We start from the raw sequence: 26,148 nt of genomic DNA, 5'->3' as shown, positions 1-26,148 counted from the left end.
CTGACATAGAGCCCGGTCATATGTGTGCCCTGGACCATATAGCTCACCGGACACCCCTGGAGCAATGAGGCATGTCATGGACAGCCCAGCGCGTAGCTAAAAGGCAGGCACACGCTCGATAGCCGAACTGGGGGGACTACAAGGATCGAGGATCCAGCCTGTCACCCAGTCGGCAGTTGATTGTAGATCTCAGGATCAAAAAAAAAAAAAATGCAGAAAATAGCAAAAGAAAAGAAAAAAAAAAATCTAAAATTCCCAGGCCACATGGGCCCACAGGGAGCCATTTCATTCTCCTGTGCTAGGCAGGAAAAAAAACTGAACTGCAAGATGCAGGGAGAAGTACCCAGGGGTACTGTAATGTGTGATGTGTACTTAACATGCTGTTGTTTTTCTGCCTAGTCAATCTCCTAACAGGAGGATAATACCCTAAGGTCAAGATGCTGCTGTGTCCGTCCATGAACAGAAGATAAATGCATGCACAGTGTTTTCCATGTATTCCAATGGCTCTAGTTCACACCATACAGTCAGTTTCTGCACCGGAAACTGACTGCATGGTGTGAATTAGAGGCATTTCTTTGTAAGTGGGCAAACTTACAAAATCTGCAGGGGGTCAAATAAGTATTTTCCCCACTGTATGTGACCTTTCCCTCCCTCCTACAGTGCAGTGACCAGAAAAATGAATGCAACATGGCTGAAGGGCGGGTCATCACCCCATTGCAAGCTCTGCCACATATCTGTGGAAGGTAAGTATTAGGAGATGGGGGGGGGGGGGGGTTGGGAAGAAGTTATCAAAGCTCCTGGGAAGAAAATGCTGAATGTTTTATCACGCTCTTGGGCTTCTAAGTAATGTTATGTGATTTATGAAATTATTGCTTTCGGGGTATTGGGTGGCTTATGGCCTATGTTATGGGTTTGGGCACGGCCATCTGGTGGCATTTAAAAGACGGATAAGAACCCTATTATGCTGGCTAAAATCAATTTACAAAGTATAACAATGCATGGTGTTTTCATCATGTTGCAATAGGTGCAGATTTTTACATTCCGATTTAATTCACAAAGCATGTCAGCTGAATTTACTGCATACAAGTGATAGTCAGTGTGCACCATTTTGTATATATAAAAAAAAAAGACAATGCAAATAGGTTATTTGTTATAAGATTTAAAAAAAATTGGAAGCATGCAGGAAAGTATGTCCCAGGAAAGGGACAAAAGGTTTTGTCTTGGATATAGCAAGTTCCTTGCTGTTGCAAAGATATAAAAATGCCTGCTTTTAGGTTTAATTTTTTTTAATATGTATACTTCTTTTGCAGTCTTAAATTTTGGCCTTTCAACTTTTTTTTTTTTTTTGCCAGTCTGGGGAAATTTTAGTTAGCCATTTAAAAATACTTTTATAGAAATCTTGCCCATCAGTTTATCTGAGTGAGTAGTGAGTGTACAGCTTGTATAACAGTGTACATTTGCTGCCCCCTAAAAATAACACACACAGCCATTATTGTCTAAACCACTGGCAACAAAAGTGAGTACACCCCCATGTGAAAATGTCCAAATTGGGCCCAATTAGCAAGGTCTCAGGTGTGAATGGGGATCAGGCGTGTAAACACTTGGTGTTATCGCTCTCTCATATTGTCCCTGGAAGTTCAACATGGCACCTCATGACAAAGAACTCTGAGGATCTGAAAAAAAAAAAAAAAAATGTTGCTTTACATAAAAATGTCCTAGGTTATAAAAGATTGACAAGACCCTGAAACTGAGCTGCAGCACGATAACCAAGACCATACAGCGCTTTAACAGGACAGGTTCCACTCAGAACAGGCCTTGCCATGGTTAACCAAAGAAGTTGAGTGCATGTGCTCAGCGTCATATCTAGAGGTTGTCTTTGGGAAATAGACGCATGAGTGCTGTCGGCATTGCTGCAGAGGTTGAAGGGGTGGGGGGGGGGGGAGGGTCAGCCTGTCAGTGTTCAAACCATACACTGCATCACATTGTTGTGGTCCCAGAAGAAAGCCTCTTCTTTAAAGATGCACAAGAAAGCCCACAAACAGTTTGCTGTAGAAAAGCAAACTAAGGACGTGGATTACTGGAACCACGTCCTGTGGTCTGATGAGACCAAGATAAACTTATTTTGTTCAGATGGGGTCAAGTGTGTGTGGTGACCACCAGGTAAGGCATACAAAGACCTGCAGTCAAGCATGGTGGGAGTGTCATGGTCTGGGGCTGCATGAGTGCTGCCGACACTGGGAGCTACACTGAAGGAACCATGAATGCCAACATGTACTGTGACATACTGAAGCAGAGCATGATCCCCTCCCTTCAGAGACTGAGCCACAGGGCAGTATTCCAACACAACCACCCCAAACACACCTCCAAGACAACCATTGCCTTGCTAAAGAAGCTGAGGGTAAAGGTGGATGGACTGGCCAAGCATTTCTCCAGACCTAAATCCTATTGAGCATCTGTGGGGCATCCTCAAATTGAAGGTGGAGGAGCGCAAGGTCTCCAACATTCACCAGCTCTGTGATGTCGTCATGGAGGAGTGGAAGAAGACTCCAGTGGCAACCTGTGAAGCTCTGGTGAACTCCATGCCCAAGAGGGTTTAAGGCAGTGCTGGAAAATAATGGTGGCTACATAAAATAGACACTTTGGGCCCAATTTGGACATTCACTTAGGGGTGAACTCACTTTTGTTGCCAGTGGTTTAGACATTAATGGCTGCGTGTTATTTTTAGAGGGACAGCAAATTTACACTGTTATACAAGCTGTACACTCACTAATTTACAGTGTTGTCACATGAAAAGATATAATAAAATATTTACCAAAACGCATCAAATGGCACATCAAGAACTTGGGCGTGAAAGCTTGTCACTGGCCACAATAATTTATTCTAGCCACTGAAACAAATTAACACTCAAGCATTAAATGTGCCTAGTGCTAAACGTGTTGACAGGCATCAAGCGTCTTTTCTACCAAAACGCTGCTGCTCCTGGACGCACTGGGAGTTTTTTTTTTTTTTCTGCCTCTAAACGACTGTTTCCAAGGAATTTCAGCTCCGATACTGGAATTTATACTAAGTCATTCATCCCAAAGGAGATCAGGGTACAGATATTCCTCCGTCTCATTCGTAGGAAGCCATCAACTGTTCAGGTATGTAAATAATTTATAGCAATAACCCTATAACAATGGCATTATTTAACTTTGGTAAAAGTGAACACTTACCATAGACATGGAACGCTCCTGTCACTGTCACACTTTTGCACTTAGAAAAAACTTGGACTTCAAAGAGCATTTTAATACCATTGTACATATTAACAAGCATTCTCCAGGGAGAAAAAAAATACTTTTTGTAAAAAACCCCATTGAAATTGTTAACTTCATAATTTTTGAAAAGGCAAAATATGAGAACTTAAATTTACATTTAAATTTGCTATAACTTTAACAAATGACACAAAAAAAAAATATTATATATAAAATGCATTCATTATGATCTAAATCAGTGGTTCTCAACTCCTGTCCTCATGACCCACCAACAGGCCAGATTTTAGGTATTACCATGGGGAGATGCAGACTAGAATACTGCAATCACTGAGCAGCAAATTCTATCACCTGTGATGTATTATCTTGCCAATCTGGCCCGTTTGTGGGTCCTGAGGACAGGAGTTGAGAACCACTGATCTAAATGAACAAAAACGCAGATCGGTCACATGGAAAAAGTAAGTTCACCCCTACGATGTACTACCACTTCAAAGCCATGAAATTAGAGTCTCACTAGGGAGAGGACAAGTGGAACTGGCCTTATTTAAAAAAAATAAAAATAATGGCCTTTTTAGCCATACTTCTCTTATGGGTCAAGGAGTGCACTTAATTTTTCTCTCATGTGCCCCAGAATCAGCCGACAGTGAGCTATAGCCTGCTGTCAGCTAACATGGCAAAGCTACTCCAGGCTCTGAAAGGATCCTAATCATACGATCCACCCAACTGCCCGATTGACAGGTGGCTTCAGCTCTCAGTGCCCAGCTAAGGCCAGCTGCGTCTTCCCCCTCTCCAGCCTGGCGCTCCAGTGAGTGTTAGGAGGAGCAGAGCTGAGAGCAATGCAAGCTGCTCCAAGCAGACTGATAAATTGGCTATTCTTGATCTTAGAGCCAGCATGAAGGCGAGTATAAGGCTACTTTCACACCAAGGCATTTTTTAGGAGCTAAAAATAGCACCTGGACAGCAGGACAGGAAAAAAAAGTCCTGCAATCAGCATCTTTGGGGCTCCTACACTGCTCCTAAAAACGTGAAAGCGTTGGTAAAAAGCGGCACTTTACCGCCGACATCCCGCCCCAGTGTGAAAGTGCCCTCAAGGTTTTCGTGTTAAGAAAAATGAACACCAAACGTTCCTATTAACCTTCAGATATCCAAGGTTTAGGCTACTTTCACACTGAGGCGCATTACAGGCTCTATAGCGCTAAAAATGGCACCTCTTCTGTCACTCCAATGTGAAAGCCCTAGGGCTTTCACACTAGAGCAGTGCGCTGGTAGGACGCTAAAAAAAGTCCTGCAAGTAACAACTTTGAGGCGCTCTAGGAGCAGTGTATACACTGCTCCTAAAGCCCCCCTGCCCATTAAAGTCAATGGGCAAAGGTGCTTTCAACCCCTTTCTGGCCGCTAGCGGGGGTTAAAAACACCCTATCAGCTGAAAAACGCATCTAAAACTACGGAAAAGCACCGATAAAAATATTGGCGCTTTACCGCCAACGACCCAGCTCTTCAGTGTGAAAGTACCCTTAGTGTTCTTTGCTGTGAACATGTGTGGTGTGTCATCAAGAGCAACAGAGCTCTCTAACCCCCTCGGAAAAAAAATTGTGGATGCTTAACAGTCTGGCAAAAGGGTGTAAAAAGATTGCACAATGATCTGAAATCAATCATTCTGCTGTATGGACAGAAGGTGAAACAGATTTGAAACTGACAATTTGTCCATGAGTGGGTGACACAGCAAATTCAGCATAGTTGCTTTGCGGCTTCAGGGACTGGACGGCTCACAGTCACATCAATAAAACCAAAAAGGAGCAGCTAAGCCTGTTCCCGCCCCCTCTTTAAGAGGTTTTATTTCAAGGAGGTGGAGGTAGGCATTCCAATGATGTGACCGCCATTCACAAGTATACATCGGTAGCTTTCCAATATCTGCCGGCAACTGAGCTGGGAGCGCACAGCACAGAAATACATTTATATAAGGCCACATATATTCATCAGCCTTTCTGCATTAAAGCCAGTCCGAGAGGTCGCATATATGCTTACAGGCATTGGTAAAAATTCAAATGCCAAGTGGTTAGCACCTCCACCTAGCAGCACTAGATGGGCCATTGATTTGAATCCCATCCACGACTCTACCTGTATGGAGTTTGCATGTTCTCCCTGTGCTTGCGTGGGTTTCCTCTCACACTCCAAAGACATGCCAGTAAGTGAATCGGTTCCTGTCCAAACTGACCCTATTATATGTATGAAGGAGTTATCGACCCTAGATTGTAAGCTCCTTGAGGGCAGGGACTGATGTGAATATACATAATTGATGGCTCTATAAAGTACCTGTAATGTAATAAAATAAATGCATAGATGTGTTAACTGGCACTAACAGTTAACCTCTGTCTGCAATATTTTATAAACCAAAAAAAAATAAAAAAATAACTACTAGACCATAGCATTCTTATACATACTGAATGTTGTCCAATTGTTTTTATCCCCCAAAAATTGTGCTTTTAGTTGTTAACAGCTGCAGGTCACCCATCATTGCCACCGACATGGAACAACCAACCATTCTCCTTGCGGTTAGTCTGTAAGGGCAAATGGAATGCTGTTCCAGTTTTTTTGACAACTGTCCTTCAGGCCTTGCCAAAACTGCCTCAGATTACAGCAGTCAAGGAAAAATTTTAATTTGTTTTTAGGGACTGCTTATGTAGAATCAAGAGAAATTGGAAGTCTTGTAACAAATCCTTTAAAGTATCTAAACTCAAAATGTATTCTATTGCAGCCTGTAATCTATTTACCCGTCTATAAATTAAATAAAGATTTTTTTTTCTTATACTCGCCCGAAATACCTGTTGCTAAGCGGAAGTCCGTAATCTGCCTCTTCCGTAACCGTGGTCTGTCTTCTTCTGCATCCTCTTCTAGTGAATGGGGCGCACTGCTTTCTGGGAACTGTGTGTAATCCCAGAGAGCAGCCGCTCATTCACAAGTCGGCACGAGACTCATGTATGCGCAGTAGGAAACGGGCAGTGAAGCCGTAAGGCTTCACTGCCTGTTTCCCTTAGTGTGGATGGCGGCGCTGGACCTGCACCGATCAAGGGATCAGCATCAGGGGGGCCATCAGTGTGGGCGAGTAGGACAGGCAAGTGTCCTTATTAAAAAAGTCAGCAGCTACAGTGGTAAAAAAAAAAATTAAATAAACTGCGGGTGGAATCCCACTTTAAAATGATCAACGGGTATTTTACTTTACTTACAGAAGATTAGAAAATTCAGTCACTACATCTAAAGACTCAAAAGCTGCAATATATCACATTTTTGCTTTTCACTTTAGATAACCTTTAACACCGATATGCTTGAGTTATATAATATATTATTAGGTTTGAGTTGATATGGTGGCTGTAACTCAATGTGTCAAGCAATAGTAAATGCGCCACTCCATTCTATATTAGACATCATGTTATGGCACGCCTAACCAATACCATCTTTTAAGCTAGCGATTCAATTAACAACAAATGCGCAACAGATTCCCCTTTAATGGACTGGAACATGCTCTTTACAGGAATGACTCGTCACTGTAGTCCCTGGGAGGTACTTGACAAACATTTCACACAGAGAAAAAAAACAAAACTCTAAAATGTTTTTAATTTATATCTGGAATAAATTATTTTCTTGAATATAGTCCAGTTGGGACATACAGAATACTAGTGACAAGAAGGCATCTAAGCAGGTAGACCAGTCACTATATATTGCCTTTATTACACTAAAGGGGGGGGTTGGAATTAACCAGGACCCCTTTATCCCAAAGCGAGATACCACAATACACTCTTCCAGCTGGATCTGCTGGAAATCCTTTCATCTCATAGCAAGGACAGCTGCCAACTTCTCTCCTTTGGTCTTTTAGAAAGCAACAACGAAGGAAAAAAAAAAATATATAGTACAATAAAAAAAAAAAAAAGAAACTGCTTTATACAAAGTGAGGAAGGTAATTCCTCTTGTTCCTCAAACAGAAATGACAGAAGTTATGCTCCCGCAGAACCTGTTAGAGGCATGGATGTTAGTGTTTACTCCACAGAGACGGTCCTCCTTAACTGAGGTGGAAAGGCATGCAAGGCTATGCACACCCCTATGTAGACAATCTGATCACACGTCACTTTGGAAATGCCAAATGGGACCCTGCAACAAATTCCCTGCTTTGTTATATTTGTCTTCATCCCCTTTCAATGGGGAAATCAGTCCACTGCTGCATGCTACCTTCCCCTCCTTCCCTAGGCGAGGCCTGGATCCAAAGTCAGTAGCAGCAGTTAAAAAAAACAAAAATAATGATGTCAAGAGAATTCATCTCTCTTTCATCCCTACCTGCTTTTTTTTTTTTCTTTTTCTTCTGCCTGCCCCAAATTACCTTGGGGGGGGATAAAAATAAATCTGTTATTCGTCCGTTAGATCCTGTACAAAGAGAAGTTGTGAGCGGCTAAATCCAGCCTCCTGAAGGGTTGGAGGCACAGGGGCTTCCTCACTGGGAAGGCACGGCAACACCCTACGGGGAAAATTCGCCACTATCTGGAATTGCTCTGGTGTCTCTTTCAGAGAGAAGAGAAAATCGTGAATTACCTGAAAATAAAAAATAAAATAAAAATTACTACAAATTAGCCATATTGAAAAAGAAATGTAAAATCAAACAAATAGCATTCTGTGTAGTAACAGAGAGGTTAGCGCCACAAACTACTGTCACCTGCACATTTGTTGCACACAAGACTTTACAATCTGTTTTCCCTCACTATGGCAACACAAGCACATTTGGTCATAAGAAAAATTAACCTACCAGTGTTTTTGTTTTTTGAGGGGGCGTGGCCTGGAGCGGCATGGGATAGGACACTGGTGACCTGAGCTCCGCCGGTCGAATATCTTACCCTGATATCCTGAGACCCTGAACGCAGCTACATCCCAGGTACTGACATCCCCCAGACCGGGCACCCTCCGTGGCCATGTCCCCGCCGAAGAAGAGCACGTCCGCGGCCTCTAAACTGGCGCAATATCGCCATACTGAGACAGACCCCCCAGACCAAGATGGCAGCGTGGCACAGGGGGAGGAGGCGTCCCGGGGCACAGCGAAACTCAGAGGTTATCGCAGCATGTCAGGAAGCTGTTACATCCTGTCAGACCACCCTCACAGCTCGCATAGAGGAGGTAAAGGTGGATATATCGCTGGTCAGACATGACTTTCAAACGCTCAGGGAGAGGGTCATGGATGCAGAGGCCCACCTGGGTATAGTGGAGGATTCCACCCCCCCCCCCCCCTCCAGATCTCATCTGACGCCATGCAGCTTCAGGTCAACCAGCTCCTGCAAAAGCAGGATGACATTGAGAATAGACTGCCCAGATGTAACCTCAGGTTCATAGGCCTGCCGGAGGGGGAAGGACCCCCCAACATATTTGGAGACACTGCTGGCTGACACCAGTGTTTTTGTTTTTTTAAGGAAAAAAAAAAATCACACAAACACTACAGTATATTTAAAACAATCTTGCCAAACCAGTGTTACTCAAAACAAGTGCACCATAAAAAATTGAAAAAACAAAGAAATAGGACCCAGAGGAAACCCATGCAAGCAAGCACCAGGAAAACATGCAAAACTCCATGCAGAATGTGTCCTGGTTGAGCTTCGAACTGAGGATTGCACTGCTGCAAAGCACATGTGCTAACCACTAAACCACTTTGCTGTCCTAGAGTTATAGATGTTAAAATGAGTACATCACTGGAAACGGATAACTTACTGACAGGGACTGTGTGAAGAGAAACCTCCGCTCCACTCTAGTATCATTTGGCATCTTAAAAATGATTTTCACACCATCAGGATGGTCCGGCTGTGGTTCTGCAGGAAGACCCTCTGATCTGCGCTCCTTTTCTTCTTGCAGGTTCTGTAAATCATGTCAGAAATTAAATCAAAACTTCAAATATTTTAGTAATTCATACTGATTTATAAATTATAAAATCTTTGCTCCGAATTCTGCTTCAAAACTCATAAAAAAAAAAAAAAAAAAAAATACAGCTTGTGTTTGTTCATGTAATAAGTGTAACTTGAAAGAAAGAATACAATTTACTATGACAAAAACAGGTGTAAGGCAAACATACAGTAGAGGTAAAAAAAAAAACCTTTCCAAAGCTATACCAGAACCCCCAACTTTTATCATAGTGTAAGCCATGATAAATGGTAGAAGACAAAGGAGAACAGGGGTAACCATGCTAGAAATGACAGGTCTGATTATAATGAGATTGCATAATAAGAAAGTTTACCTTGAAATTAAATGTTGTTCAAATACATAGGAGCTTTAAGCTTCTACTTCTCATGTAAAAATAATTAAAATAAGTTAGCTTTACATTGTTTGTGTCAGTTTATGATTACCCTTTTCTTCCTCTCCTCTGCCAGCTGCCTGAGCTGTGCCTCCTCCTCCTCTCTTCTCTTTTGCTCCTGCTTCTCCCTCTTCTTGCGTTCCTTCTCCTGATCAGCTCTCAGGGAGGCTAGATATGCTTCATCCTGTTGCTGCCTCAATACCTGAGTCTGGTTTCTCTCCTCCCTGAAAATAAAAAACCATTACAAAATGTCTTTCTATCCAAGGGCTTATTTCAAACAGTTGGGTATTTCATCTTTTTTAACAGATGGCAAATGCATGACGGCTGCAACCACTGAACATGGAGAGAAAACTTCTGTAACCACACCTTACTATGTATATATTTAATAGTGAAAATGTACATGACTTATGGGCATTTATCATGTGTTGGCTACACCAATAAAGTTTTAGTAGGCAAATATAGTGCACTGAACATGTATGAGGAGTCTGCACCAAATTCAGAGCACTGTAAAGCCATATAAGTCACATGCTAATCCAGAATTGTCCAATCACTTTTTTTATTATTATATCCTGTCAACCAGGATTGCCTGGTTTTATTGCTGCATGTGCTCTGTTAGGATGATTTTCTTTATCTTCTGGGCCATCAGTAAGATGGAAAGGGAGGGGAAATTTACCAAATTAAGACACAGATAGCAACAAAGAACCAACAGAGGTACTTAACCCTTCTCCAAATCAGTACCAAGAAGGGTTTTAGTTTGATGTTGATAAATTGTACAATGGTCATGGACAGACACATTGGGGTTGATTTTCTAAAGGCACATTAGAGTGTGCACTCTAAGTGCAGTTGCTCGAGAGCTTAGAATGAGGGAAAGCTCTGCAACCTTCCATCATCCAATCATGTGCAAGCAAAAATGCAGTGTTTTTTTTTTCTTCCTTGCAGGTGATTGACTATTCTTTGTAAAGAGGAATTTTACCTGTGTTACTAAATTCTAGAGCAACTGCAGTCTACTTATTTCTAGTAAATCAACCCAATTGCTTGTCAATGCCAAATACAAGATATATTTTTGCCCTTTTATCAACAGGTTACAATTTAAAGCAATCTATTGTATTCATTCTCTGTAAGAGTTTCCTCAAAATTTCTGATGCAATTAAAAAAAAAAAAAAAAAAAAAATATCCTCACCTTTCCAGTCTCTCAGACACCAAGTAGGTTTGGTTGGCATCCATAATGAAAGTCAGTTGGTTAATTAGGTCCTGGGGTTGAATTAAACCTTCCAGCCTTCCCACCACTGTCATTCGGCGGTCCTTCAGCGTTATCATGGCTAAGAATGGGTAAGTGTTCTCACGAAGGGCCTGGGAAACTTAAAAAAAAAAAAATACATATATATTTGATTGATCATTGTATCCTAAAATTCACACATTATGCACAATGCAAACATTTAGCACAGTGATACTCACCTCTGAATCCCTCTGGCTTGTTAGTAGAGCATGCCCAAAATAGCATTCTGCTGTTGATGAACTGAGACACCTCTGATGTGCACAAGGTGTTCCTATAACAGAAGAAAAAAAAAAATTACATGATCACAAAGCCTTCAGGCAGAAACAGTTCATCAGGTTAGATCCGTGTGATTTACCCAACTTATGGAATGCCACATTAGGTAGGACAAGCTGCTAAAATGTAGTTTAAAGTCAGTTTTTTTTTTTTTTTTTTATCTTAATGCATTCCATGTATTAAGATAAAAAGCCTCCTGTGTGAAGCAGCCCCCCTAATACTTACCTAAGCCTCATCTCTGTCCAGCGATGTCCACCAGTGTCTCGGTGTAGAGAGGGAGAGACCCCCTTTAACTAGTAGCCGACCGCGCACCGTCATTATACGGCGGCAGGTCGGCTCTCCTGGGCGAGAGCCCGTAGCTATACGTCCTATCGTATAGCCGCCACTAGGGGGCGCGTGCGCCGCCGGGCACACGCGATCGCTCGGTACAGAGCGGGGACCGGGAGCTGTGTGTGTAAACACACAGCTCTCGTTCCTGTCAGCAGGGGAAATGCTGATTTTCTGTTCATACAATGTATGAACAGAAAATCAGTGTTTCCCCTAGTGAGGCCACCCCCCCCCCCACAGTAAGAACACACCCAGGCATACTTAACCCCTTCCCCGCCCCCTAGTGTTAACCCCTTCACTGCCAGTGGCATTTTTATAGTAATCTAATGCATTTTTATAGCACTGATCGCTATAAAAATGCCAATGGTCCCAAAAATGTGTCAAAAATGTCCGAAGTGTCCGCCATAATGTCGCAATACCGAAAAAAAAATCGCTGATCGCCGCCATTACTAGTAAAAAAAATATTAATAAAAATGCCATAAAAATACCCCCTATTTTGTAAACGCTATAACTTTTGCGCAAACCAATCAATAAACGCTTATTGCGATTTTTTTTACGAAAAATATGTAGAAGAATACGTATCGGCCTAAACTGAGGAAAAAAAATGTTTTTTTATATATTTTTGGGGGATATTTATTACAGCAAAAAGTAAAAAATATTCATTTTTTTCAAAATTGTCGCTCTATTTTTGTTTATAGCGCAAAAAATAAAAAACGCAGAGGTGATCAAATACCACCAAAAGAAAGCTCTATTTGTGGGAAAAAAAGGACGCCAATTTTGTTTGGGAGCCACGTCGCACGACCGCGCAATTGTCTGTTAAAGCGACGCAGTCCCGAATCGCAAAAAGTACTCTGGTCTTTAGGCAGCAATATGTTCCGGGGGGTAAGTGGTTAATGTAGTGAAGCTTTCTCTGTTTTTCCACTATGGATTAGTCATGTGACCTATGATGCCACAGAGCTAAAGAGTGGAATGTCGGCAATGTGTCCATGCACAATTTACCAAGGCAAACAAGCTTCCCCGTTCTTTTAAAGGTATAGCAAGTCACATGTCTTGTACGGTGGCAGTCTCTTGTAATATACACCTCTCATTGGTAACACATTTCTTCACTTTACAGCATTCTCATGTAATGTTCAAGCAGTCTCTTGCAATGTGCACCTCTCAGTTAACATATCCATCTCTAGTAAACATGACTATTTCTTGCCAAAAACATCTAATACAGCAATCATTCTTAACATCACCCTGTGGTAGAAAAAAAAAAGTCCAATGTAATGTGCAACAAAGTCTTGTAATACAAGAGATTATTGTGTTACCAGACAGAGGCACAAAGCAGTTCTGTCATCACATGACAATGATTAAAGTGGGTGTGGCGAAAAAGCTGCGAAGGTTGAGTAGCAGGTACACGCAAAAGCATGTTTCAAAACAAAATTCTGGGTGAGAATTGTAGGACACGTGTACAGGTTAGATATAGACCCGAGTATGTATTTTTCTGCATAACAAGCAAACAGGTGTAAAGAATAAAGCCCACCTGCAAAACTCATCAGAATCCTGATGATCCTCTCCATGCAGATAGACCAGCAAAAACCGTAGCTCCTGTTTTGCATCATTAAGAGCCTGCCAAAACAAGACAACACTGTTAATTATTGAATTATAAGCAATATCAGAATACATCTATCAGGAATACTACTATACAGAAACTTTTTTATATCACATGTAAGGACATCACAACAAGAACACTGGTCAGTGAATGGAACAAAATTATGAGTTAGCAAAGTGCTAATGGCATAATGTATATTCTGACCAGGAAGGTGGAGATATGTAGTGTGAAATAACTATGTAATATTCATAATGCCTTATTCCTTACAGATGATAGAAATATATACATAGCCATACTGTAAGATAGTCAGGAACAAAAAAGTTCACACACTGCTGTGCATAAGTGCCCAGTAGAGAACATTTGTCTGGTTTTAAAGCTTTAGGAGGAATAACAGTTAAAGTGATTTTAAAGTAAAAAATGTTTTACCCAACACATTCCTTGCATTAAGGCCGCTTTCACACTGGAAAGCGGGTGGCGGTGGCACTTTACTGTAATTTTTTGCGGAGGTATCCGGCCGCTTTTAACCCCCGCTAGTGGCCGAAAAAAGGGTTAAAACCACCCGCAAAGCGCCGCTGCACTGTGCGCATCTTCAGCTCTTCTCTCTACTTACTTCCGGGTCTCACTGGCTTTGCTGGGGCACAGAGAGCCACTGGCTCCTGCTGCTGTCAATCAAAGCCAGTGACAAAGGAGCGGGGGCCAAGTCCCCGTAGTCTTTGTCAATGGACACAGCAGCAGAGCTCGGGAGTGAGCACACACAGAGTTCCACCATGGGAAACGGCTTCCCAGAGGGGCATTGGACAGAGAGAACGGGCCAGGAGCGCAGGCAGGGGACTCGTGAAGAGGAGGTTCAGGGTGGCTCTGTGCAATTCCATTGCACAGAGCAAGCAAGTCTAGACTTGTTTGTCCTAAAACCCATCTCCATTGAAACTACCAAAAATATTGACTCCTTGCGTAATAGCACGGCGCCTAATGACATTATCCCCACCAAACTGCTGAAGGAATGCGCCAATATTCTGGCACCATCTATCAAGCAGCTTATAAATCAATCATTTAAGGAAGGCTTGGTACCTACCCTGTTGAAACAGGGCACAATCAAGCCCATCTTGAAGAAACCCACCTTCGACCCCAAGGTCCCTGAACATCGTCGTCCCATAATAGGCCTGAACGTCCTCTCCAAGGTAATGGAGAAAGCAGTGGTACAACAGCTGCAACAGCATCTAGATACCCACAATTTGCTTGATCCTTTTCAATCGGGTGTCCGTCCCGGGCATGGGACGGAGACAGCACTGCTCAAAATATGGGACGATGCTCTCGAGGCCGCAGACGAGGGAGATTCTTGTCTTCTGGTTCTGTTGGACCTAAGCACTGCATTTGACACAGTAGACCACAAACTCTTACTGACTCGGCTAGTTGAAGTAGCCAGAGTCACGGAAGGTGATTTATCTTGGTTCTCCTCCTTTCTGAAAACCGATCACAAACAGTGAAACTGGGTCCTTTCACTTCTGAAAAACGCACTGTGTCATGCGGGGTCCCCTCAAGGATCCCTCCCTGTTGCCGATACTGTTCAACATTTATCTTCGCCCCCTCTTTGAAATCATCAGCACCCAAAAACTACTTTATCACTCCTATGCAGATGACACGTATTTTCGCATTTGCAACAAAAAGGATCAGCACTCGGTCTAGAGAAATGCCTCTTTTTGATAGAAAACTGGATGACTAAGAGTTATCTTAAACTCAACGGGGCGAAAACAGAACTTCTTCTGTTTCACGCCAGTCATAAGAATCAACCAGCAACACCCTGGACACCTCCGCCCATTCTGGGCCAAATCATCACCCCTAGCACCAAAGTCAAAAGTCTCGGGGTCATCTTTGACACCCACATGACAATGGATGCACAAATAGGATCAGTAGTCAGCGGATCTCACCACCTGCTGCGCCTACTACGCAGACTTATCCCATTCATTCCCAAAGAAGACATAGCGGTCGTAGTGGGAACAATTGTGAACTCCAGACTGGACTATGCAAATGCCCTTTACCTCGGACTCCCAAAGTACCAAATCACTTGTCTGCAAGTCGTTCAAAACTCGGCCGCCAGACTGGTAACTGGGAAAAAACCCTGGGAATGGATCTCACCTTCACTGAGAACCCTTCACTGGTTGCCAGTAAAAGATAGAATTGCGTTTAAAGCACTCTGCCTGATACATAAGTGCATCCATGGGAAGGCCCCCCAATATCCATGCGAAAAAATAAAAGCTCACAACCCCAATCGCGTTCTGCGATCCGCCAACCAAAATCTGCTCCAGATACCCACAGCCAAATACAAGTCCAAAGGAGAGCGAAGATTTGCGCTTCAAGGTCCCAGACTATGGAATGCTTTACCAACCAGCATTCGGTTGGAGGAGAATCACTTGACCTTTAGAAGAAAGATCAAAACTCATCTCTTTTGATATCAAAAGAGACAGGAACAACGAGCGCCCAGAGGTGATTTAGTTCGCATGTGCTGCGCTATATAAGTTCTTCACTCACGCACTCACTTGTTTGTAAAAATCAATTTTATTTTTTATTTTTAATCCAGCATGTGTGGCTTGTTAAGTGTTACCTGGCTATAGGTCCCCTGGTAAAACACAGGGTGTGTTCTGCCATACTTCTCTTCAAACATCTGTATAAAGGAGACGATGTCCCCCACAGGGTCAGTAACTCGGCTACGTGGGTCTGGTCGAATAAAACGAATAGCAAACCTAAAATTGAAAATATACAATTTTTGTACAGATTCCCCTTATATAAAAGATATAAAGAAAATATAAACAACTTACCTAAATATATCAAGTAGTGTATAATAGGTGATGCGGAATGGAAGCATGACCAGGTAGTAACCCCAGCCCAGGAGCCCCTAGAACAAAACACAACCATATAAAATAAATCACATTATTAAACATCTGAAACTTAAATCTTCAGTATTGTCCATAAAAGCAATTAGATTTATAAAAGCAATTAGATTTATACATTTCACTATACCAGTGAAGACAGGAAAATAAAATGAGTACATGTGATTGGTTCCTCTGGGAACACATACAGTCTTATTTTCAAACAGTTTGGAGGTAATTTTTCTCTACTCACCCTTGGCTGTGGCCGGGATACCACATAACTGTATACTCTATGGTCGGCTGTATTCACTTGCAAGGGCCGGTTGGGTGTTGTGTTAAAGACACTAGGAACACCCTCCTGTTCATTCAGCCTGTCCTGAACAGCTGCCTAAAAAAAAAACAAAAAAAAACAAAACAGAAAAAGCAAGTTTAATAACATACCAGCCCTCTTTTCCTTAACCTAATTTCATGCACATACCTCTATATTCCAGTTGTGCTGTTGCAAGGTTTGGCGGCATTGGTCCATTGACTCTATTCCTGTCAAGTCCTGGAAGAAAAAAAAAAAAAAGAAAAAAATGTTTCAGAATTAAATACAACAAGCATTACAGCAAGGCAAAACAAAGGCAATATGGGATCTGGAGGTTCATTATGCCAGGACCCACAAATCCTAGATGCCAGTTTACTGTGACAAGTACTAAAATCCAAGTCATGCCGTCAACAAATGCAAGATTTTTAAAGGGGTTGTAAAGGTAAAAAAAAAAAAAAATCCCTAAATAGCTTCCTTTACCTTAATGCAGTCCTCCTTCACTTACCTCATCCTTCCATTTTGCTTTTAAATGTCCTTAGTTCTTCTGAGAAATCCTCACTTCCTGTTCTGTCGGTAACTACACACCGTAATGCAAGGCTTTCTCCCTGGTGTGGAGAAAGCCTCTTGAGGGGGGAGGGGGTGAGCAGGCAAGTCAGGACGCTCTCTACTTTGCAGATAGAGAAAGGAGCTGTGTGTTAGTGGGCGTCCTGACACTCCTGCTCGCCCCTCCCCCCTCAAGAGGCTTTCTCCACAGCAGGGAGAAAGCCTTGCATTACTGTGTGGAGTTTCAGACAGAAGAACAGGAAGTGAGGATTTCTCAGAAGAAATAAGGACATTTAAAAGCAAAATCGAAGGATGAGTTAAGTGTAGAAAGACTGCACTAAGGTAAAGGAAGCTATTTAGGAAAACAAATGTACCTTTACGTGTGTTTTACAGGCACTTTCCAGCTACAAAATCTGCTCCGCTTTTAAAATGATGAAAGTACCATTTTAAAAAGAGATAGGTCTAGAAGGATTCTCCAGCTGCCGGTCAGGGTCCAGTAGTAAAGACAGCAATACACGGCTCCAATTTTGTCTGACTTCTGCTAAAGCATCCACAGGTGGCTCTTTTGGAAGCACCAAGATCAACAAACAGTTTTAAGGCTCCAAACATTACACTCTGCCACATACAACATCTTAAAGTTGAACTATAGGCAAACCTTTTTTTACTTCCATTTTTGATAAAGTGAGCATTGTAACCCCCTGATGGTTTTTTTTCCCCCCCATCATCTGTGTCTCATTGGGGAGATCTGTCTCATAGTCAAACAGAAAGTGAGAATAAATCCCTGAAAATTAAAAGGGCATGCACCGAAGCAAAAACCAAGCATTTGCATGAGTATTGGTAGTGGTACTTGCCTAAATGCGCACAATACTAAAACCGATACTTTGCGGTACGATTTCATATCTGGCCAAATGCAAAATTTTTGTGGTTGTCCAGGTCCCACTGATGATAGCAAATCATGGCCACTGGAGGTGCTCACAGGGCTGGAGGAGATATAGAGAGGTCCGCCCACAAGCCATGGGGTCCCGGAACTTTTCCTCCAGCGGGCATGATTCGCTTACATCGACGGGGCTGGGACACCTATGTAGATTTTGCATTTGGCCAGATATGTACTGCGAGTTCTAAAATTTTTAATAAACTACCCACTAGGTGGCACTTTCCCCTCTCTTTCTATAAATACATGAGCAGTGGGGGGGGAGGAATATAAAAAAAAAAAAGGGGGGGGTATTGGTGCAACCCTACAAATTAAGGAAATTCATTGGGCATCCCCAGGATTCAGAAGGTCATTTTTAGAAATCTTCAGCGCATGCTTGTTTGCTGAGTTTTTAGGCACACTGGCTATCTGGATCTTGGGATTTGTTTAGCCCTCTTAAAATGGTTTCTATATATACACACACACAAATTTTAACACTCACAGTATGCAAAACAATCTGACGTGTGAAAGATTAAATCTTTGAGAATGTTTTATTCACCAAAATGTTGTGTAAATTTACTGTAAATCACTAATAAAAAACACAACAATAAAATACCCCTCCAGTCATGATTCGCAAACACAGAAAGTACTATACTGTAGGTTCAGTTAAAAAAAAAAAGAAAAGAAAGAAGAATGCCTTCTATTGTGTGAAGGTGACAGGTGCGTTCAAGCAGACCTGGCAGCTGTCATATTGGCTGCTTAACCTCAAAGCTGAACAGCTTCTAAATCACTATTCAACAGCTTCATCAGTCAGTAACGCATTACTGTACCATACTCCATCTTCATTTCACACTGTAGCCGTGGCCGCGTTGATGGTAAAGCGCCGCTCATTTCGGTGGTGCTTTACCGTTGTTTTTCGGCCGATAGCAGGGCGCTAGTGGCCGAAGAAAGGGTTAAAATCGCCCATGTTGCAGCGCTTCCCTTTCATTCAAATGGGCAGGGGTGGTGTAGGTGCACTGTATAAAGTGCCTCTACACCGCCCCAAAGATGCTGGACTATTTTTCCCCGTCTCACAAGCGCACCGCACCAGTGTGAAAGCATTAGAGGCAGTTTTCAGATGCTTTACAGTCACTATTTTTAGCACTACAATGCCTGAAAACTACCTTAGTGTTAAAGCGGAGCTCAGTCATAAAAAAATATTAAAAGGCAGTAGCTACAAACACTGCAACTGCTGACTTTTAATATTAGGACACTTACCTGTCCTGGAGTCCAGCGCCGGAGGCAGCAGAAGACGAGCGATCGCTCCTCTATCTGCTGCCCCCACCGCCATCCTCTGTGAGGGAACCAGGAAGTGAAGCATTGCGGCCTCACTGCCCGGTTCCTTACAGCTCATGCGCGAGTCACGCTGCGCCGTGCTTACTGGTCCCTGCTGTGTTATGGGAGCTGTGTGTTTTCCAGAACACAACAGGGGGGGAAGTGACGCACTACCCACAGGTCCCCGCAGAGTTGTCTCCCGGGAAGTGGGTGCAAATACCTGTCTTAGACCATAAGGTGCCCCACTACTACTATGCTGCATCAGCCTTCCGCTTTAAAAACCCAGTCATTCAAGAACATGAGCCCACAAACAGCCAATCACATGGGAGCTCTGTAGGACTTGACTTTCAGAAACATGAAAAAACAAGAGACTGGGTGACAAACAAATGCCCTCCACTCTAAATATAGTGTCATTTTTTTATGTTTAATGGCCAAAAAAATGTGAAATATGGCTTGTTGGCATAAGTAAACAGTTGGGAAAAAAAAAAATAATAAAAAAAAGGAAACATGTGTACATGTTGTGTGCATTCCATATAAAGTATTTGTAAACACACTAGTACAGGATAAATGTGCTTTGAATCTAGGAGACAGTTTGTTTGTTGTTTTTTTTTTTTTTTTTAACCACTTGCCTACTGGTTACATTCTCCCCTTTCCTGCCCAGTCCAATTCTAAGCCAATTCAACACTGCTCCTAAAGCGCTTCAAAAATGCTGCTTGCAGGACTTTTTTTTAGTGTCCTGCCAGCGCACTGCTCTAGTGTGAAAGTCCTAAGGCTTTCACACTGGAGTGACCGGAGAGGCGTTTACGGGTGCTTTGCAGGCAAGTGACCACATAGCAGTGAATTTTGGCAGCAAATTTCAATTTAGTCTTAAAGGGGTTGTAAAGGAAACATTTTTTTTCCCTAAATAGCTTCCTTTACCTTAGTGCAGTCCTCCTTCACTTACCTCATCCTTCCATTTTGCTTTTAAATGTCCTTATTTCTTCTGAGAAATCCTCACTTCCTGATCTTCTGTCTGTAACTCACCACCATAATGCGAGGCTTTCTCCCTGGTGGGGGGAGGGGGCAAGCAGGCCAGTCAGGACACTCTCTACTTTGCAGATAGAGAAAAGAGCTGTGTGTTAGTGGGCGTCCTGACACTCCTGCTGGCCCCCTCAAGAGGCTTTCTCCACACCAGGAAGAAAGCCTCACATTACTGTGTGTAGTTACAGACAGAAGAGCAGGAAGTGAGGATTTCTCAGAAGAAATAAGGACATTTAAAAGCAAAATGGAAGGATGAGGTAAGTGAAGGAGGACTGCACTAAGGTAAAGGAAGCTATTTAGGGAAAACATTTTTTTCCTTTACAACCCCTTTAAGCTGCTTTCACACTGAGGCACTATTTTTACCGTAGTTTTTGCAGAGCTTTTTGTCTGCAAAAAGATGCGGCTAGCAGGACTTTTTTTTTAACGTCCTGCCAGCGAACACCACTCCAGTGTGAAAGCCCATGGGTTTTACAATTATAGCGCCTGCAAAGCACCTCGGTGTGAACGCAGTCTTACGACTAAAATGGCATTTTAGTCCCATTTTAGTCTTCTGCAATTGTTTTAGTCGTATTTAGGTCAACTAAATCTCCAGTATATTTTAGTTGACTAAAACTCAGTTTAGTCTTTTAAAATCAAATGGGTGTAATTAAATTGTAATACATTATTTAACATTTCTCTACAATTTCCAAACTCATTATATACAGCTGGAGTGAAAAATCGAATAGGTTATTATTTATGGCCTTGAGGTATGAACATGCACTACAGACCAGTGTTTATTTTGAAGTCAAATTTCAATTTTGTTTTAGTCTTTTCACTAAAATGGCATTTAACTACTTGCCGACCAGCCGCCAGTTATACGGCGGCAGGTCGGCTCCCCTGCGCGAGAGCCCGTAGCTCTACGTCGCCTCGCGAAGCAGCCACTAGGGGCACGTGCGCGCCGCCGCTCGTCCCTGATCCCGATGCGTGTGTACGGCGGGTGCGATCACCGATGGGCATCCACAATCGCTCGTTACAGAGGGAGGACCGGGAGCTGTGTGTGTAAACACACAGCTCCCGGTCCTGTCAGGGAGAGAAATGCTGATCTTCTGTTCATACAATGTATGTTCTTCTGTCTGTAACTCCACACCATAATGCGAGGCTTTCTACCTGGTTTGGAGTGTCGTGCTCACCCCCTCCCTTGGACTACAGGAAAGTCAGGACTAAGGATGAGCTCCAGCGTGTTCGCATAGTACACGTGCAGAGCCCGCCAGGAAGTCTGCATGGCGCTGTGCTAATCACAGCCAGGGAGACATTTCCCGATCTCTGCAGCCGAGCATTGGGAAATGTCTCCCTAGCTGTGATTAGCGCCGTGCAGACTTCCTGGCGGGCTCTGCACGTGTACTATGCGAACACGCTGGAGCTCATCCTTAGTCAGGACGCTCTCTACGTTGCAGATATAGAAAGGAGCCGTGTGTCAGTGGGCGTCCTGACACTCCTGTAGTCCAGGGGAGGGGGCGAGCACAACACTCCACACCAGGGAGAAAAACTCACATTACTGTGTGGAGTTACAGACAGAAGAACAGGAAGTGAGGATTTCTCCGAAGAAATAACGACATTTAAAAGCAAAATCAAAGGATGAGGTAAGTGAAGGAGGACTGCACTAAGGTAAAGGAAGCTATTTATCTGAAGACTTACAAAAAGACACGTGCCGCTAAACTATCTTCATGCATTTCAGCATGATTACATTTAGGTATTTTAAAGGCCAAGTTTTATTCAATTTGTATCTATGGTTTAAATAAAAAAATCTATGTAATGAGGCCGGGATTTTCATTAATTTACATCCCAGGTGTTATAAAGTGGGAACTAAATGTTATCAATCAACATTAACCATTTTTAATCCTTATGCCGCTAGCATTAATAGAGACGGTATATTTACTTGTTTTGAACTTTTTTCCCTTAAATTTCTTCAGTTGCTTCCTGGTTTCTGGCCTAGGGTCATACATCCCAGGAGTCCTCCTAGCGTGGAGGAGGGGGTTTTGTCAGCTAAGCACATCCTCCAGTCTGCATGCCTGAGCTAAGGCCAGATCTATTCCAGGCAAAGTGAATTCTACATTCTTACTCAAGATAGCCACAGATAGAAATGCTGTGGGCGTTTTACAGTATTATAAAGCATCTATGGAGGGATAGGTGAGTTTGTTGTGAATATAAAAAATGAATTGAGCAGCAATTTTAGTTTGTGGTGCTCAGATACAGTTAAAGAGTTTTGTTAACCACCCCCCAAAAAAATGTATTCTGCTCCTTTAAAGCATGTTATCGACACAGTGCTTGTCCCGTGTCATTTGGTCCCCTGTAACACCTAAAAAAACTGCCAGTTTCTTCCCACCCCTCTGTAAACTGACCACAGTATCATGGCTGCTGAGACCAGACACCGTGGTCAGTTTACGCGCCTCCGTCATTATTTTAGTGCACCTGGCTTTTTAAGAGGTAACATAGTGCCGATTTCATATAAGCTCAAGAAATGTATTCATTGTAAGCTCTAACAAGCAGGGCTACTGATCCTACTGTATTAAATTGTACTGTCTGCCATTATGTTGTAAAGCGCTGCGTAAACTGTCGAGTTATATACATCCTGTATAATAATTTTAGATCTCTGCTAATCCTTTTATAACTACAGGTTTAAAGCAGTTCTCCACCCTAAAGTGGAGTCCCGCTGATCGGAACCCTCCCCCCCTCCGGTGTCACATTTGACACCTTTCAGGGGGGAGGGGGGTGCAGATACCTGTCTAAAGACAGGTATTTGCACCCACTTCCGGCCCGGCATTCACGGGCAAAAGACGGGCATTCCGTCACACCCCGTTGTGTGCTGGGAGCCAATCGGCGGGCGCAGCGCGACTCGCGCATGCGCCGTAGGGAACCGGGCAGTGAAGCCGCAGCGCTTCACTTCCTGGTTCCCTCAGCGTGGATGGCGGGGGAGCAGCAGAGAGACGAGCGATCGTTCGTCCTCTGCTGCGATCGGCGCTGGACTCCAGGACAGGTAAGTGTCCTAATATTAAAAGTCAGCAGCTGCAGTATTTGTAGCTGCTGGCTTTTAATATTATTTTCCCATGGCACATCAGCTTTAAAACAAAACAGCAGAAAATAAAACCATGCTGCATACCGGCATATTCCAATGGATTGCTGATGAGTACATAAGTTGGCCGGCTAGTGACAATTTGCAGTATGTCAATGACTAACATATTCTATACCATTTTGTATGAAGTCATCCGATCACAATGCTTGTTATTGGACTCCATTGGCCCTAACAGACATACAGCTGTAAAAACTTTTAGAATAATTTGGAACTCTATGTGGCCACACCACCTATGCATGTCATCGTCAAGTAGGGCAAGAACAGCTCTGTTCCCATGAGCCAATAGGAGCTTCTTGGGTTTCATATGTCAGTTATGACACTGCAGCGGATGGGAGGTTGGAATGAACACAGCACGCTCATCATATTATTAAAAAAAATTAACACACTAGTTTTCTGGCCAGCTACACCTTCAATACATTCTGAGTAACAGAGATGGAACAAGCATGCACCCAGTGAAGTTACAGTAAACATGGAACTCATTATCTAAATATGTGTTCCAGGTTAAAGACAACAAAGCAAATCCTGACAGCTTGGATGCTTTTGTTAGCACAGATTATCTATAACACACAACACCACACGATTCTGGGTTTCCAGGTATAGCAGATTAGCCACTTTGCAGCTGCCCCAGCCTTAGAAATAAAAATAAATTAGTGATGGGTGTATTATTTTGAGAGCTATACTGTTCTCACAGTATTTATGCTGAAATTCTACGGATGTAAACAGCTAAATAAACAGTTGCAATGCATACACAGGAACCAATTTACACCTAAAAGAATTTGTCATTTTGTCCAGTCAAGACCTCACATTCACACATACCTGCCAGACAGCACAGACCAGTTGGTGGTGTCTGTCAGTCAGTGCCCCCCTCCCCCCCATGCATTTTAGCAGTACGACCAGCCTGTGACTGGACCCTGAAGGAGCAGCGGCAGACAGAAACATTCATCTCTCTCCTCCTGGTAGGCCAGCCATAGCCGGTTCGAATGTTGGCCAGTTCAGCATGAGACAAGTGGGTATGCTGAATGTACCAAATTGATCAATCAAGATGGGTACAACCGGAGGGGAGGTGAGGGGACCAGGGAGAACAGCAGCTGATAGGTGCATGTGGTGTGATAAACAGGCCTGTAAACTGTTTGCATTGCATGTTTATACATGAATAAGTGCCCAACTGCCAGTGCAGTAATGCTCCTAAACTAAAAAGCTCTGTTCTTACTTAGCCCCCCCCCCCCCAGCTCACACAAAAATCGCATGACAAACTTCACCCAATTGTCAGCAATGGAACCGTTCAAATTGCTGCGACTCGGAAAAAGGATCCTGCACTACTTTTTGACTCGCATAGACTTTTGTTATATTTAGTCACAAGCCGCAGTGCAAATCGCAGATGTGTGGCTTTGAAATCGCTCTGAAGTAGCGCGATTTCAAAGCCGCACCGGTGTGAACGTGGGCTTATACTGGACTGCTGGCAGCTGCTCCTTTAAACACAACCATGTTCTCCAGACTTGCAGTGTAGTCTATAGCACAGAAGGTCGCAGACTGACCATTGGTGGGCCACAAGTTGACCCCCAGGGATCTAGCCCTTTCCTCCCCAATCTGAACCTGGTCATACATGGATCGGCCAAGATACGATCTATGGGCAGGAAGATTGTACACAAGCTGATCCATCGGTTGGATCGATCCATCCATCCAAAGCCTGCCCTTTTTTCCCCCCCCATGTGATCACTGCCAGCAAGTATTAGCCACTAGCAGTAAATAATAACTAAATTGTGTTCTGCCCCTCCCTCTTCATGCTCAGCTTGCCTAGGAAGAAAGTTTTCCTCTCCCTCAATCTTCTGGGACATGTCACAGGTCCAGAAGACTTTAGGACCATTCACAAAGTGCAGCGGGCTGTGAAGCCGCAAGCAGCATAGCCGGATGCCCACAGTTAAAATACCGGCACCGGGAACCCAAAGGCTAGCGCTAGATCCCTAGACAGGTAAGTCACTATATATATATATATATATATATATATATATATATATATATATATACACACACACACACACACACATACATATATATATATATATATATATATACACACATACACACATATCCCATTTTCAGCACAGTGCTGACCACCTGTCATGGTTTGTGATGTGAGTGTGATCAGTGTCCCAGTGATATACACGCACCATCTTCATTCCAGGTTTAAATGCTCTGTCTATCCACCAATCCCAGGCCAATTCAATAATCCAGATAAGGGACTATTCGGTGGTGTACAAAGCTGAAGGAATTCCAAGTATGTGATAAGAAGTACACTGGATGAAGTGGCAGGCAAGACACAGGTCCTATTAGTGCAGGGTGACACAGACAGGACACACCCCCCTACTATAGAGGAGGCCAGCCTGGTCACCTGGGACAGTAATGGCTGCTGAGGCCCTGTGTGACTCCTCTTTTAGTGCCCCCTTCGTGAAAAACCAGGCTGAGGCCCCTCCACACCTCCCCTCATAGCTCGGCCCTCCTCATAAACCACAGCCCCCCCGTCCGGACCTCCCCTCCGTCCTCTCACCTGGAACTGCAGCAGTTTCTCCGTCTGCTCCTGGCTCAACTCCCGCTCCTCCGGCGCCGCCATCTTCCCTCTCCGCCTTCTGACCCGTCACTCCCAGACACCGGAAATGACGACTCGGATTCGTGAGCTCGGAGGTGACGGATTTCCGGCGGCCATCTTAATCGGTTGCCTAGCAACTGGTGTGTCCATGTTGCCTGTGTTTTGGGTCCGTAATACAATGCACGGGCTTCTCCAGCACGCAGGGGGGCGCTGTTCTTCAGCGCATGTGAGGGATATAGTGAAAGGAAGGAGCTGATAGGCTGCTGGAAGGCGCTGGGGTGGAGTCATAACTGCCAGCTGCTGCTCAGAATGATTTCAAGGGATAGTCTGTGGTGAAGGGCTCGTTTGCATCATTGTAACTGTGCATGAGATTTATTGTGCTGCACAGCAATGCAGTCTCCACTCCAGAAGATTTATTCCCCCCCCCATCATGACCAGGCCATTTTATGCAATATGGTACTGC

The 26,148-nt window shown here is 43.4% G+C and overlaps 1 protein-coding gene across 1 annotated transcript; it reads right to left on the bottom strand.

Annotated features, from left to right (window-relative positions):
- Positions 1 to 6,733: 6,733 nt before the first annotated feature.
- FAF2 (Fas associated factor family member 2) lies at positions 6,734 to 25,754 on the bottom strand. The gene is made up of 11 exons (XM_040344386.1): positions 25,647 to 25,754; positions 16,377 to 16,445; positions 16,152 to 16,286; positions 15,848 to 15,924; positions 15,634 to 15,772; positions 12,966 to 13,051; positions 11,020 to 11,111; positions 10,745 to 10,922; positions 9,617 to 9,788; positions 8,988 to 9,131; positions 6,734 to 7,826 (listed from the first exon to the last, which is right to left on the bottom strand). The coding sequence occupies exons 1-11, from the start codon at positions 25,707 to 25,709 to the stop codon at positions 7,644 to 7,646; spliced, it is 1,338 nt and encodes a 445-aa protein (XP_040200320.1). The 5' UTR covers positions 25,710 to 25,754; the 3' UTR covers positions 6,734 to 7,643.
- Between the last annotated feature and the right edge of the window lie 394 nt (positions 25,755 to 26,148).

This window comes from Rana temporaria, chromosome 3 (genome assembly GCF_905171775.1).
Source record: "Rana temporaria chromosome 3, aRanTem1.1, whole genome shotgun sequence".
In the NCBI taxonomy this organism is placed as follows: domain Eukaryota; kingdom Metazoa; phylum Chordata; class Amphibia; order Anura; family Ranidae; genus Rana; species Rana temporaria.
This window is presented reverse-complemented; position numbering and strand designations above follow the sequence as displayed.